The sequence below is a fragment of the Acanthochromis polyacanthus genome, chromosome 12 (genome assembly GCF_021347895.1).
Source record: "Acanthochromis polyacanthus isolate Apoly-LR-REF ecotype Palm Island chromosome 12, KAUST_Apoly_ChrSc, whole genome shotgun sequence".
NCBI classification, from domain to species: Eukaryota; Metazoa; Chordata; class Actinopteri; family Pomacentridae; genus Acanthochromis; species Acanthochromis polyacanthus.
In genome coordinates, this window is record NC_067124.1 from 17705297 (window position 1) to 17721041 (window position 15745).

At 41.5% G+C, this 15745-nt stretch overlaps 1 protein-coding gene across 1 annotated transcript; it reads left to right on the forward strand.

The window, feature by feature from the left end:
- Nucleotides 1-945: 945 nt before the first annotated feature.
- smad10b (SMAD family member 10b) lies at nucleotides 946-15125 on the forward strand. The gene is made up of 11 exons (XM_051957186.1): nucleotides 946-1090; nucleotides 3608-3856; nucleotides 7828-8005; nucleotides 9888-10016; nucleotides 10094-10300; nucleotides 10577-10699; nucleotides 10794-10847; nucleotides 10946-11129; nucleotides 11265-11433; nucleotides 11696-11828; nucleotides 13309-15125. Exons 2-11 carry the CDS (start codon nucleotides 3614-3616, stop codon nucleotides 13542-13544), a joined length of 1656 nt encoding a protein of 551 aa, XP_051813146.1. The 5' UTR covers nucleotides 946-1090; nucleotides 3608-3613; the 3' UTR covers nucleotides 13545-15125.
- The last annotated feature ends 620 nt before the right edge of the window (nucleotides 15126-15745 follow it).

The window sequence follows — 15745 nt, forward strand, 5'->3', positions numbered from 1 at the left end:
ATTTTAGTTTGTTAAAAATGTTAAAAATGTTCTGAAGAACATTCACCGATGTCATTATTGACAGTGTAACAATTTTCATAAATTAGTAATTTTGATAATTGCAATAAATTTAAATAATTCCAACAAGTCAAAACTGACTTTTGCTATATTCGTCATAAAACTAAACACCTAATATTTTGTTATTAAAAATACATTTCGAACAAATTTCGAGCAAATTTCAGTATCTTTCCTAAAACTGAAATGGTTCATTATTTCAGAAGTCAAAGCTTCTACTTCTGTCATAACTAAATAAAAGTATATATAAATACAAACGTAGAATATTGATAGTTGAAGATATGTGTCTTTGTACGTTGTTTTCCGAGTTGTTGTCACAGCTGTTGTTAAAGTCAGGGTGAAACAGAAGATGAGATAATCCTGTATTAATTCCACAGCAAGAAAATCTGTGGCATTTTGCAGCAAAGGAGAAAAAAATGCAAACAGGGTAAAAATTATAATAAAATAAAATCAAAACGAAAAAAGGGAACATTTATCACACATAACTACATAGAAAAATATTTTACTGTGTGGCTATAATGATGCGTGTCTGTTTGTGTGCGTGTGTCTACGAAAATGCTCTATTTGCTTTTATTTAAAAAATAAAAATAAATGAGTAAATAAAAAACGTACATGCATTTTATGAAAGTTTTGTATAATAAAAAATAAAAATAAATAAATGATTGAAAATAAATAAAAATTTATTTCAGAAGAAAAAATGCATATGAAATGTAAAATGTCTTCTGACGTTGGTCTTCTCACCCAGCTTTAGTCTACATGAAAAGTGAATGTAATGACATAAACTAACGAGATGTCTCAGAAAATGAGAGTTGGAATGAGGAGTCTCTAAGTTTATTTTGCCTCTACTCTTATTGTCGTAAGGCCCAGAGAGCCAGACTTCCTGTTATGTCTGGCTGTCTGTGACCCCCCCACCTCACCATCCTCCTCCTCCCGGTGAGACTCTGTCTGGATCAGACGGAGACACACCGACACACCGAGCTTCGGTCCCACCGACAGCAGCAGCGGATCGCAGCCGAGCGGAGAGCGCCGAGTCCCGGTGAGTGCAGCTGCGGCGGCCAGCGGAGGCTTCGGAGCTTTTTTTTTTTATCGGGACAACTGTTGATGCAGCGGAGGCAGTTGGAGCTACAGATAGTCAGTCAGACGGACGGACGGACATACAGACAGTCTGTCGGCGGCTGGTGACGTCACTGATCAATCACAATGACGTCATGTTATTGCCAGCTTATTCATGTGATCATAAATTAATGAAGATTTACAGGATGTCATGTCTGCCTGCCTGCCTGTCTGTCAGACTGACTGTCTGTATGTTTGTATGTTTGTCTGTCTATCTGACTGACTGACTGTATATCTGTCTGTCTGACTGACTGACTGCCTGTCTGTTTATATGTTTGTCTGTCTGTCTGACTGACTGGCTGCGTGGCTGTCTGTCTATCTGCCTGACTGTATGTCTGTCTGACTGACTGACTGTCTGTCTGTCTATCTATCTGACTGTCTGTCTGACTGACTGTCTATATGTTTGACTGTCTGTCTGTCTGACTGACTGTCTGTATGTTTGTCTGTCTATCTGACTGACTGACTGTCTGTATATCTGTCTGACTGACTGACTGACTGCCTGTCTGTTTATATGTTTGTCTGTCTGTCTGACTGACTGGCTGCGTGGCTGTCTGTCTATCTGCCTGACTGTATGTCTGTCTGACTGACTGACTGTCTGTCTGTCTATCTATCTGACTGTCTGTCTGACTGACTGTCTATATGTTTGACTGTCTGTCTGACTGACTGCCTCGGTGTCTGTCTGTCTGACTGACTGGCTGAGTGTCTGTCTATCTGTCTGTCTGTCTGACTGTCTGAGGTTCTTCATGGACACTACCATGATGTCTGTTCTGCAGTTAAACTGATGTAAATGTTCTACCGTGTGGTTATGGAGGGTCTAGAGGACTGCCGGGTTTCATTTCAGGTTCTCTTCTTATGCTAATTATCAGCTGGTGTTCTGTAGAGTTCTGCATGTAGACATTCTGTTGGGCTCATGATGAGTGGAACCATAACTAACCATTATTCCAATGGACTGTTCTCTGGAGGAATCAATCAGCTGTTTGGTCTGAAATGGTGAAAATGTGGATCAGAGTTTCCTCAGATGATGTTCAGTTTACTGTCATAGAGGAAAGAAACAGAAAATATTCACACTGAAGATGCTGAAATGTAGAGAATTTACATACTATTATCAAAAATCAGGAGTCATGCAGAACGTTCTCTGTCTGGATTTAAATGAGAACTTTTTAAAATGGACTCTAGTACAACCAGGCACTGGGTTGTGGGCAAAACGAGACATTTGTCATTTTGGAATTTGGGAAACACTGATGCACATTTTTCATCTTTGTCTGACATTTTAGAGACCAAACAGCTGATCTATTCTTCCAAAAAATATGAGTTAAAAACTTGTTATTTGTAGTGTTTAACTGAAGCTTCATCAAACCAAACTCCATTTACAAACATTCTGAATGAATCATGATTTTTAGCTCGGTTTCTGTCCCCTTCAGCAGGTTTAATATTTTTAGCTTTAATGCTGAATTATGAAGCACATTGATCATCAGTGTTAGCTTGTTAGCGGTCCTGTTTGTATCGTATCAACATTGCATGGATTCTTATCATGTATTGATAATCTTTCTGCCGGTATGTTCTGATCAATAATCAGAACACATGATATCAGGGCCACAGCAGCTCTTACAGAACCTCTATTTGAAATTCTCCACCTGGTTCACAGGCTAAAAGTTCTTATTTTGTCTCATGTTTTATTCCATGTTTCAAATCAACTCTTCAGAAAAACCTCTGGAACCAACTTTTATCCTCACAATCAATACATCTGACAGGTTCATTATTCTGTGTGAAAATGTCAGAAAGTCGTGAAGAAAAATAGATTCTGACATTCTAAAACTCAGAAATGCTGACTTTACTGTCAGAAATACTCACTTTTTTAAAGCTGCAGCAAATTTTAATTTTGAGTATTGAATGACATTTTTTTTCTCCAGGATTTGTCAACATTCAGAGGACGTTCCTACAGCATTACCTACAAGTTTTGTGACATTTAACTATAATGTTCTTTTGAGAACATTGTTGAGAAACGCATTTGATAGAACAATGTTCTATAAAAGCCCGAACGTTCTCCAAACATTCAATTTGGAGAGCGTTCGGGCACAACGTTCTAAGATGTTATCACAAAACTTTTTCAGAACATCTTCAGTTTTCCTGCCGTTAAGAAGAAAATTCTGAGAACTAAAAGAAAACTTCTTGCCAAAAATATTTGTAGAATTTTGGAATACTTTGTCAGAATATTTGTGGAACATAAAATTCTAGCTGATAAATGATGACATGTTACAGCCGATTGAGAGTTTTACTTTTGATAGTGAGATGTTCAGTGTGACTAATATCATTGATTGATTGATTATTAATTCACCTACTGTTGCTTTCTGAATCAATATTTTAATCTGAACAACATTAAAAAAAACTGTGATAGGAACAGATTTAACTGTAAACTCCTCTTCTGTCTGGCCTCCGTCAGGTGACCATGTCGGTGCTTGGCTCCGCCCCCAGCAGTGCCGACGCCTGCCTCAGCATCGTACACAGCCTCATGTGTCACCGGCAGGGCGGCGAGAATGAGGGCTTTGCAAAACGGGCCATCGAAAGTCTGGTGAAGAAGCTGAAGGAGAAGAAGGATGAGCTGGACTCACTCATCACCGCCGTCACCACCAACGGAGTCCACCCCAGCAAGTGTGTCACCATCCAGAGAACGTTGGACGGACGGCTGCAGGTACCACGACAAGGTTACACGGGTCCACAATGTTCCGATCCAGGTGGATTTCAGGGGTTCTCAGAAAGCCTCCATGGAGTCCTATGTGAAAACAGGGCTTTAAAGGTTCTCAAGAACACCTCAGATTCCTCTAGTTGTACTGGAAAAGGTTCTGTGGTTCCAGAGAAGTGCTACTTGCACTTTAATCAGATCCTGATGAGTGTCTGAAGGTTTTTATTGTTGAGAATTTCAGAGATGAATTAAAGGAGCATCTGTAGTGGTTTAACTGGTTCTTGAAAAGGTTCCATGGGGTTCTTAGGAAACTCCTGTGGCTGCCATTGACCTTGAAGGATGATACCTTTAGGTCTGAAGGTTTTTGACACAGGTTCAAAATGTTCTTAAGATACCTCCACGGCTACTTAAGCAGATCCCTGTAGATTCCAAGGGGTTGTCAGAGAGCTTCCATTGTGTTCTAATGAGGTTATGTTGGGAAACATAGGTTCCAGTTTGTGACTAAGAGGCTTCAAGAAGTCTAAAGAATGCTTTAGATGACATTTAAGAGGTTCTTGATGTACTGGAGAGGGTTTTATGGTTCCAAAGAAGGGATTCTTATACTTTAGTAGGATCCTCATACTGTCCAGAGTTGGTTTGGAGTTCTCGATGATAAATGATGATTTACTTGTTGGATTGACAAGAACAGCTCTGACAGACTGCTAACTGTCCTTGAAATGGTCTCATTGGTTCTTGAAAAGGTTCCAGAGGGTTCTCAGGAGGCTAATGTTGCCTGAAAGGTGGGTCCTAGGTCAGAGGTTTTAAACAGGTTTAAGATGTTATTTTGGAACTTTCAGGACTACTTATTATGATGTCCATGCGTTCTCAACGAGGTTCCAGGCTGTTCTCATTAGGTTTTAATGATAAACAATGAATCCATTAATAAATTATGGATATTGGCCTTTAAATTTTCTTAAGAACACTTCAGAGGATCTTGATAAGGTTCTACAACAAGGTTTTTGTGGTTCCTACAACCAATTTAGAGGTTTTGTAGGGGCATTGGTGGCTCCTAAAGAAGGGTTGCCTGGTTGTAGTCACAGGGACATGGTGGAGTCAGACGTCAGAACAGGGACCCACGTGAAGTTCATTCACACAGTAACAAGCCTGCCAGACTGATCTGCTTATTGTGTGAATTAACTTCAGAGTTTATATGCGTGTTCTCCTGCAGCTGTCAGGTTCAGGTGTTCCTCACTGGGTTCTACGTTCCATGTGTCTCTGATAATAACATGGTGTGTGGCAGCAGACGGGGTGTGTCTCACTGTCACAGTAATTTTCAGACCAGACGACATAAACCTGGATGAGTCTGCAGCAGGAACCACCAGAACATCAGAGCCTTTGAAGGAACGGCTGAGCTCCTCTTAGAACCACAGCAGCTCCACCTTTCTAAGGAACCAATAGAACCATCTCATGATTTCAGAGATGAAAGATAGGAACAGCTCTGATGGTTTCTCTAGTTCTTAAAAGGGTTCTCAAGAGACAGCTGTGATCTTAAAGGACAATGGATTTGGGTCTGAGCTTTTAGGGAACATTCAAAATGTTCTGTAGGACATCATTGTAGTGCACACCAGGAGGTAGCGTGTTATTTTGATAAGTCTATGAGAAAAGGTTCATCCAGTTAGTGTTCAAAGAGCTGGAAGTTTCTAAAGAATGCTTTAGAGGATCTAGAGGCCGTTTTTTGTTCCAAAAGCCATTTCAGAAGTTTTGAAGTTTCAATGAAGATTTCCTTGTACTTTTAGAGGATACTAATGAGGTCCACAGGATTGCTGATCTAGATAGGTATTAAAGTGCTTTAAAAGTTCTTAAGAAGGCTTCAATGGACCTTTGAGATGTTCTTTGTGTGCTGGACAGGGTTCAGTGGTTCCAAAATGGGTTGTTTAGTATGATCCTGATGAGGTCCAGAGCTGGTTTCAGGATTTTGGATTAGGTTTTTTGGGAAGATTCTTACAGAGATGAATGAAGATTTAGTTCTCACGAGTTCTAGAAAATGGGTTCAGTCAGTCTTTAAACGATGATGGCTTTGAGTGTGAGGTGTTTGGCAGGTATAAATGTTCTTAAGGAGCCTGCAGGGTACAAAAGGAGATCTCTGTGGAGTCCAGGCGTTCTGAAGGAGGTTCTATGCTGTTCTGATGAGCATCCTCCTCCTCTGAGGAGGAGGAGGAGGAGGAGGAGGAAGCTGTCGTGTTGTTTTGTCTGGATCACAGGAAGTGGGTGGAGCAAAGTGAAACCAGACGGACTGTGTGTTTGTGTGTGAACATGTGTCTCTGTGAGGACTCCTGAGGGTTCCTCAGACTCTGGTTCTCTGTTTGAGGCTCCACATGTGGTTCAAAGTTCTAGTTAGAACCAGGTTCACAGAGACAGAAGGAGACAAACATGTGAGTCAGTTCAGAACTGCTGTAATCCAGTTTAAAGGCTCTAATTTAGAGATTTAGTCTCATTTCTGTCAACATTAAACAGTTTAACGTGTGAACAGTGAAGCATGAAGCACAGAAAAGTTAGTTATGATGACATTTCATGTTCTTTTATCTTTTTGTTTCAGTTTTATGATTGGTTGTGATTTCACCTTAACAAATCACATATTTTACTTTTTGTCATTTTACTCTTCTCTCATAATTATGGTTCAGTCAGACAAAGTTTGGATTTTAGATCTCTACTTTTAGTTGATAAATCAGAGATTTAACCTGAATATTTTTGCTTCAGTTGTGACTGACTGCTGTTTAATTGCACAAATGAGCTCAGTATCTTTTTAAATTTTCCATCTCAATGCCTTTAATGTTGATAAATTGCTCGTCTTTCTGTCTGCTGGTTGCTGTGTTTCCAGCTCTTTAACAGATAAAGAGATAAGCCCTTCTTTATTTTCTGTCCGTCTGGATTCAAACCACGAAAGTTGTTCCTGAATGTGTCATCAGGTGGAAATATTCCACGTTTTGTGCATCATTTGGCAGAAATGTCTGTCGTCTGACGTGTATTTGGAAACTTTGCAGTCAAACTGAAATACTTGATTCATTGTGTTTTGTTCTGAGGTTTGGATACAGTTTGTGAGAGAAAACAACAACTTCAGGCAACAGAAACAGGTTTTCTAAAACTCTTACTGAGAGCAGAGAGTTTTTGAGGATGAATAGATAAACATTATAATGAGGAAGATTGTAAATGATGGTTCCAGTAAGAGGCCAGTTTCAGATCAGTAGTAGAGAGAAACTGCAGAGTTAAACTGCAGACTGATTCAGTGTGTGTCCATGTTGTGTCTGCAGTGTGTTATCCTGCCCTTCACCTGTGAACACACACAACACATCACAGCCAACACACAAAACACAGTTTGTCTTTGTGCTTCCATATTACAGACACACTGTGTCATCAAAGGCCTTTTTAACTTTAATTTCATATTTCTGACCTCATTGTTTTCAGCAGTTCAGAGCTGAGTGTCGGACAAAACATAAAGAGTAAATATCATTTAGTAAACCTGTTTTCACTTTAAAAGATACAACAACAGTAATAACGGTTAATGACAGACACATTAAACATGTTACACACAACATGGATCGATCATCTGCTCCTTGTTCTGTGTAACACGTTTAATGTGCAGCAGACAGAGCGGGACTTTGTGCAGCTGAGGTCAGACATGATGTCATCATGGTGGTTTGTCCTCATGATGTAATTCTGACACACACACACACACACACACACACACACACACACACACACACACACACACACACACACACACACACACACACACACACACACACACACACACACACACACACAGTGTTTCCATGGTAACCTCTGCTCTCCATGACTCAGTTTGTTCTCACACAGTTTATTTAAATTTCCAAAATAATGCTTCTGTTTGTCTGTCTGTCTGTCTGTCTGTCTGTCTGTCTGTCTGTCTGTCTGTCTGTCTGTCTGTCTGTCTGTCTGTCTGTCTGTCTGTCTCACCTCTGCAGGTAGCGGGCAGGAAGGGTTTCCCTCATGTGATCTACGCCCGTCTGTGGCGTTGGCCCGACCTCCATAAGAATGAACTCAAACATGTCAAGTTCTGTCAGTTCGCCTTTGACCTCAAGTACGACAGCGTCTGTGTCAACCCCTACCACTACGAAAGAGTGGCGTCGCCCGCCGCCACAGGTAACATCTGATGTTCACCTGCCTCAGTCACATCAGTGCTCATGTCTGATAGGTCCACAGTAAAGATGGAGACTTTCTTTCTACTGTCATGGTGCCTCCGGAGGCAGAACCTGGAACTGCAGAACCTACAGCTGCATATTTCCCTGAGTTTCAGTTTGAAGCTGACGTTCTACTGAAGGTTGGATGTCTGTTGTGGTTCCTGCAGCTCTGATGGAACCACAGCAGCAGCTCAGAACACTGTTTGTGTTTCAGTCTGTCCTCTCAAACAGAAACAGTCGCTGTGTTTAGTCTGAGTGTTATTTCTGTCGCAGCACTCTGAGAACGCATCAGGAACACCGACAGAACATCTAAAGGCAGGCTGTAGATCCTGGATTTAAATGGTTCTGTGGCGCTCAGTAAAAGTCTAACAGAATATCGCTGCTCAAAGTGAAGCTTAGTGTTGCTGCTGTCAGATGTCATTGATCCTCCTTAAAGTATTCATCACATCATTGGACCAGACTGAGGCTGGAATTCATCCCAGATACTCCAAAAAACGACCAGTAGAAGGCCTCAGCTGCTTCTGATGGTTTACTGGTTTTTTTTTTTAGAGTTAATCAGATATTGCTAATAATTAATATTAATCTTGATCCTAAACATGGCAATATCAGTTTCACTTATTTCCTTTGACTTTTTATCACAGATTATTGAAAATAATTGTAATTTTTTTCCTCAAAAATTCCACTTCTTGATTTTCTGACCTTTATAGTTAGAATTGTTATTTATTTTTAATATCTAAAACTTTTTCATGTTCTGATTTTTTTCATACTTTTTACTTGAATCCTTTATATTTTGACAGTTTTCTCTGGCAAGGTGAGAGCCGAGCTTCAGGTATGTTTTCAGTGCTGTCTGTTTGTCAGATAAGCTCACCTGGTTTCAGGTAAATGTGACATCAGAGCTCATGTCAATGTGTTCAAAATAATGTCTGGCCTCTTGAGCTGCTGCTGTAACTGATGGAGACTAGTGAGGCGTTTAGGGAACATCTGGAAACTGCAGGTTCTATAGACGACTTGCAGTGTTTACTAACACAAGGAATGCGGGCGCAGATCCGGTGCAGGAAGTGAGAAGTTCATCCGCGTGTTTCATATATACAACAATGGCACAGCCGAAAGTTATTGTTAAGAAATCGTACCTTGACGAGCTGTCACCTGCCAATCGTACCTGTTACTTAAGCAAGTTGACACTTAGTACAGGTACGCAACTACCGGACCCGTATTCATTGCCGCAACAAGAGTGGTTACAGGATATGAGGCAATGGCCTCATATTCAGTGGCCGGACATCTATTTATATTTAATCAACTTGCCAAGCGTTTACACGAAAGAGAATTTAAAGACATAGAAATCCCTTGATGCTGTTTAAACTTAAATGCTATTACAGAACTGGCAAAATCCTTGGTGTGAGTGTACAAATTACCTGTCAATTTTGTTCTTAGCTTTGGTGCTGTTGGCACTTTCACGCCTGTGAGGAAATACCGAAGACACGAAATCAGGACTCTCTGAATCGTCAGATGCACGACCTGTTAAAATTGTCACAACTGCCTTCGATTTTGTTGAAATGGATGAGCCCCTCCAGGTACTGAATAAAACCTTAAATGAGGGTTGTCTTTACTTCGATTCTGACAGCCGACAGCACAACAAGAAGGCAGATTTAGTGTAATATGTGTATATAACAACACCTAGTCGAGCTTGCAATATCCCGAGTTGGCCAGCTAAACAAGCTTTGTTTGGCACCGGGTCTGCACGTGCAGCTGCCTAATTAAGTATGCATACGTCATGTGAAATCCATCTATGGACAAGCAGGTTGAGTTGAACTGATGTTTTGAGTTACTCTCCTGTCTTCCTTCAGGTCCTCAGTCCCTGATCAAGGAAGAGTTCATGCAGGACTGTCTGCAGATCGACTTGCCCCCCCACGCAGACCCCTACAGCCAGCCCCATGCCGGCAGCATGTATCCCAGCATGCCTCTCTCTCCTCCAGGTCAGTGTGGGGGTGTCGGCCTCTCAGAGTGGTGATTTCAGGTGTTTAGGTGTGTTAATGCTGCTGTGTCTCTGCAGGTAGTGGCTCCATCACACCTGCCGGGGGGGTCGGTGGGGGAATGGGCGGGGCTCCTGAGGGCCCCGGGCTCCTGCAGATTGCCTCCCCTCACGACCACGGCAACCGGACTCCCCCACCTCACCTGACCACACCCCACCCGCCTCACTCTTCGGCCGCTGCCTCCCCCCACCAGCAGAGCCCCGAGTACAACTGCCCCCCCAAACCTGGTACTGCATGTTTACTACATCTGTACTACATCTGTACTGTATTGTACTACATCTGTACTGCATTGTACTGCATCTGTACTACATCTGTGCTAGCATTAGCAGCAGAAGTAGCTGTAGCAGTGATGTCAGTTGCTACTTACTAGCAGAATACTTACTAGCAGAAGTAGTGTCAGTGATTCAAGTAACGGTATTGCTGCTTGTATTAGTAGTGGTATTGACAGTAATATTTGTAGTATTGTCTAACAAATACCTGATGTGTGTCCTGTGTCTCTGCAGTCACCTGGTCAGGTAACAGCCACGCCCCCTACAGCCCTGGAGGACCCCAGCTGAGTGGGCGGAGCCATCAGCAGCAGGCACCAGTACATCATCAGCATCACCACGCCCCCAACACACACTTCTGTATGACACACATGATGAGTGACATCAGTGAAATAATACTGCAGTTTATGCCGTACTATGTGCTGTGTAGTACTGAGAGTGTGTTTTCCTGCAGGGTCGCAGCATCACAGCGCTGCTCCGTATCCTCAGCCAGTGTCCAACCATCCAGGTGACTCGCCTGCTCTCACCTGTCTCTCCCCCTCTGTCTCTCCTCACCTGTCCTCACCTGTATGTCCTCGACCTCACAGCTTTGCGTCCGTCCTGCAGGTCCAGAGTTCTGGTGCTCCATCTCCTACTTTGAGTTGGACGTTCAAGTTGGTGAGATGTTCAAGGTCCAGTCCAGCTGTCCTCTGGTGACCGTGGACGGTTACGTGGATCCTTCAGGTGGTGATCGGTTCTGTTTAGGGCAACTGAGCAATGTACACCGAACCGCCGCCAGCCACCGTGCCAGGTGACTAGTCTAAACCAATCTGAACCAGTCTGACTCGTCTATACCAATCTGAACCAGTCTAAACCAATCTGAACCAGTCTGACTAGTTTGCTGTATCTCGGCTGGTACTACATCCAAACTGTTGGTGTCCTTTAGGCTCCACATCGGTCGTGGGGTGCAGCTGGAGTGTCGGGGGGAAGGTGACATCTGGATGCGTTGTCTTAGCGACCACTCGGTGTTTGTCCAGAGCTTCTACCTGGACCGGGAGGCGGGACGAGCGCCAGGTGATGGAGTTCATAAGATCTACCCCGGAGCTTACATCAAGGTGAGTTCATGAGAACGTGTTCAGTTTTTAGAACTGTGTCACTGAGACATTGAAGGAAACCTAAAACCAGACAGATTCTCTATAGAGTTCTGAACTGTATTCATCTCTGGGTTCTAATGGATTTCTGGAAGCTTAGTTGTGATGGACATCAGAGATAATAATGTCATGAAGAAGTGGATCAGAACATGCTTGTTTCATGTGACTGAGTTCAGATATGGCAGAGTTCTGGTTCTGAGAATCATCATGATGTTTGTTTCTAAAGGTTTTTGACCTGCGACAGTGCCACAGACAGATGCAGCAGCAGGCGGCAGCAGCTCAGGCAGCTGTAGAGACTCAGCCAGTTGTCGGTTCGATTCCTGGACAGAATGGCGTTGGAGGAATCTCACCTGCTGTCAGTAGGTATCACCTGACATCATAATACAGTGTATATGTGGAGAATCTGTCAGGAGGAAGAGCTCCGCCTGCTGGACAGGTGTTTGTACATATTACGTTTCTTCAAATAGAAAACGTTTCTGAAAACCAAAACCTTCTTCCCTCTGGTTCTGGTTCTTCAGGACTGAGTCTTCAGAGACCAACAGTGAAACATTCAGAGAGTTATTTAGGTTGAACTGCAGGGAGTGTTTCTACAGAGAGGCTGAGACGAAAATCAAAGCTACAGGATCAATAAAATAAATGCAGCATGACTCAGAAACAGTGAACAGAAGAGCAAGTTGTGGATGATACATAAAGCACGGTGAAACATCTTTCTACAGCTGATGAGCAGAGAACAGAGAAAAAGTCTGGAGAGGAAACATGGAGATAATTTAACACCTACAGTATGAACATTAGTTTCAGAGTGTAACATCTGAGGAAACATGTTGGACATCTTGGTTCAGGGTTTTTATGTTTTGTTGAATGAATAATCAAAGAAATGTTTATTTTTTTCTGATTTTCATCATTTTGAGTCAAACATTTCTGAGTTCTCTCCTTTATGTTGTTCTGTTCCCATGGAGCTGCAGGATTTCAGATTGCAGAGAAATTGAAACCACAGTGAAGAAAAGTGAGGCAGAAGCTGCTGCTGGAGTTAATATGGTTAAACTTTCTCCAGAAGAACCATAAATAGTGTTTGAACTGAGCTGGACGTCTCGTATCCAGGAACAAATATTTCTATATTTCTTCACGCAGAAATACATAAATAGACGTAAATAACTGATTATTGATCAGTGAAACTCAACAGGATCTCTCGGTCTAATGTTTGAATGTAAACAAGGCAGAGCTGCATGATGTAATCTGATTACAAACTCCATGTAATGTTACTCCTGAGGTAACACTATGTTTAATGTAGTTCTATCTTTGCTTCTCTGAGTTCCTCCTTGAGTTCAGAGAATAAATCACAGAGCAGCTGAAGCCTCCAGCTCTCAGCAGGTGAAATAATGTCTCTTAAAAAGAGAACAGAGGATTAATGTGTCAATGTGCAGCGTCCTCCAGTGGCAGAACAAGGTGGCACAGCAGGAAAACTTTTTAGACATCTGCTGGTTTCTCTTTCTTTTCTAACACAAACTCACACCTTGGTGGCCTTTTCCACAGATCAGATATTTTAAAAAAAACTTTATTGTCCATCTCTGTAGCACAAAAGGAGGAATTTATCTTTACCCTACTGAACAGTCAATCAATATGTCTGAAAAACTAGTTAAAACATTTAGTATACAATATCCGATGCAACTTTATAAAAAAAAATCCTCAGACATAATTCAACACAATTTAAATTAGTCATGTAAAATTATATAATTATTAATAATGTATTTACCTAGTCTTAATATTTAAATTGTAAAGTTGTACACCTGAGGATTCAGGTGTTCTCAGTACCCTGCTTCACTGCGTGTTCCCCTCCTTCAGGTGGGCACTCGGCGGCGGTTCATCCTCCAGGTGTGCGTTCGGTGGCAGGTCTGGGCGTGGACGACCTGCGCAGGCTGTGCATCGTGCGGCTGAGCTTTGTGAAGGGATGGGGCTGCGACTATCCTCGACAGAGCATCAAAGACACGCCCTGCTGGCTGGAGGTTCACCTGCATCGAGCGCTGCAGCTGCTCGACCAGGTGCTGCACATGCTGCCATCACGAGAACGCACACTCTGACACACACCTGTGGCGGTGCAACACCTGAACCCTGACATCTGATATCTGTAACTTGATACCTGTTTACTGACAACTGATACATGTTTAAAGACACCCAATACCACACACTCAACACCTGATACCCATTTAAGGACACCTGTCATCTGTCACCTGATACCCATTTAAGGACACCTGATACTTGTTTTAGGACATCTGATACCTGACAACTGACTCCTGACATCATCTAAACCACATGTGTCAAACTCAAGGCCCGCAGGCCATATCCGGCCGTAATACAATTATATCCGGCCCACGAGATCATTTTACATTGATTTATTATTATTGTTATTAATGGCCCGACGATATGAAGCGCTGATAACACCCAAACTACAGATCCCATAATGCAGTGCAACAGCTGCCTTGCCGAATGAGAGGTTACCTGGGAACATTTCCGCGTCGTTTAAGTCAAGTGTCTGTTATTGTCTGTAACCCTATTGTAACGTCAAAGCTAGCCCTTAACAATGGCGAAAAGAAAAGTTGATTCTGAAAGCAGAGCCTTTCAAAGCGATGGGAGGCTGAGTATATGTATGTTGACATTGCTGGTAAAGCCGTGTGTCTTATTTGTGGAGCTAATGGCTGTAATTAAGGAATTTAATCTAAGAGGGCACTTTGAGACAAAACATCAGGACAAGCTGAAAAACCTGCATGCACCTTTGCACTAAAATGTCGGAAAAACTTAGACTTATTGTTAACTTATTGTCGACTTATTATGCGATAAGTTTACTGGTCTGGCCCCTTTGAGATCAAATTAGGCCGTATGCGGCCCCTGGACCAAAAACAGTTTGACACCCCTGATCTAAACAGTCAGGATTGAGAAGCTCCGCCCACATCCTCCTCCTCACAGGAGTCAACAAACACACCGTAGCACCTCATTGGTCGTTTTAGACAATCAGCCAATCGCAGCATCTTATCCTTCCTGTCAGTCATATGAGTTTCCATCAATACCAGTGGCAAGTCTGACAAATTAAGGGATCAGTTCACACAAATTATTATCTTGTTGTGTTGTTGTATTATAATGTCAGCTCACTGACATCACCCCCTGCTGGTTGGTTGCAGTAGAGGCCATAAGGCCCACCCCTGTACAGTTACTAGTCACTGTTATCAAGAAAATTAATAATTTGAGTGAAGTGACCCTTTAACTGCTGGAAAACATGTTGACAATCAGCTGTTACCAAAAACACGCCCATCGTCACGTCTCTCCTTATTGTTTTGTTTCGTTTTGCTCTTTCCATTTTGTGTTGGACTGTTTCTTCTTCTACTTTATTTATTTTTGTCATCTACAGAACCTTCGTCCCCTCTTGTTGACATCATATCCTGTTTCCACTGTGATTCCTCTCTGACCTGTCAGATTATTTATTCTGTCATCAGGTTTTTTTCTGTCTTTTAGCACATTTTACATTTTAACTTTTTATACTGAAAAGATCTAAAACTCTGTATCATGCTGTTTATTCAAATTAAACTTTTATGATTAAAACTAAATGAATCACAACGTCTGTATCTTTGTTTCCTCCTAGTTTGTGAACAATAAACTGTAAAATTAGATTCTTTAGTCTGTTTTTTTATCCTTAAAATACTTTATTATAAAACTTCAGACTCAGTAGCTATTATAATTTTGATTTCCACATTTTAACTGTGGTTTTATGTTCCATCACCCTAAATTTTAGTACTTTTCGGAGTGAGAAAATGAAAAGTCTTCATTGTGTCATGGGATCTGATCCCTCATTGCAATGACTAAATCATTATTTTTTAGTAGAAATTAAAAAAGTACCTATTATTATTAATGACCTCTGTAAAATAAATGTACACTGCAAATACATTTTAAACTGTTCTATTTTATGTTTTTTGAGCAATTGACTGCAGATATTTACAGTTCTTTTAACTTACAGATAATATCTTGTGAAATCTCAGAAAAAGCTCCAATTTGCATGCTGACTGTATACAAATGAAAAATCTCAAATAAGTATTTGTACAAACAGTAAATCTTATTTTTACAAGATGCAACTGTAAAAATAGACTATATTATGTGCAGTTTAGATCTTGGCTTTTTAAAATTATTTCTACAGTGTCTGAACATTACAGTATTTCATCATTGTTAGCATAATTTTTTTTTCAGGCATCCTTGCTCTCGGATTTTCACCATTATTTTTGTCACAGTATAGTAC

Excerpts from the sequence above, each read along its gene's own strand:
- smad10b (XM_051957186.1), top strand. The coding sequence starts at position 3,614 with ATGTCGGTGCTTGGCTCCGCCCCCAGCAGTGCCGACGCCTGCCTCAGC. Across the intron at positions 8,006-9,887 it reads GGCGTCGCCCGCCGCCACAG|GTCCTCAGTCCCTGATCAAG; the intron begins GTAACATCTGAT and ends GTCTTCCTTCAG. Across the intron at positions 10,700-10,793 it reads CGCCCCCAACACACACTTCT|GGTCGCAGCATCACAGCGCT; the intron begins GTATGACACACA and ends GTTTTCCTGCAG.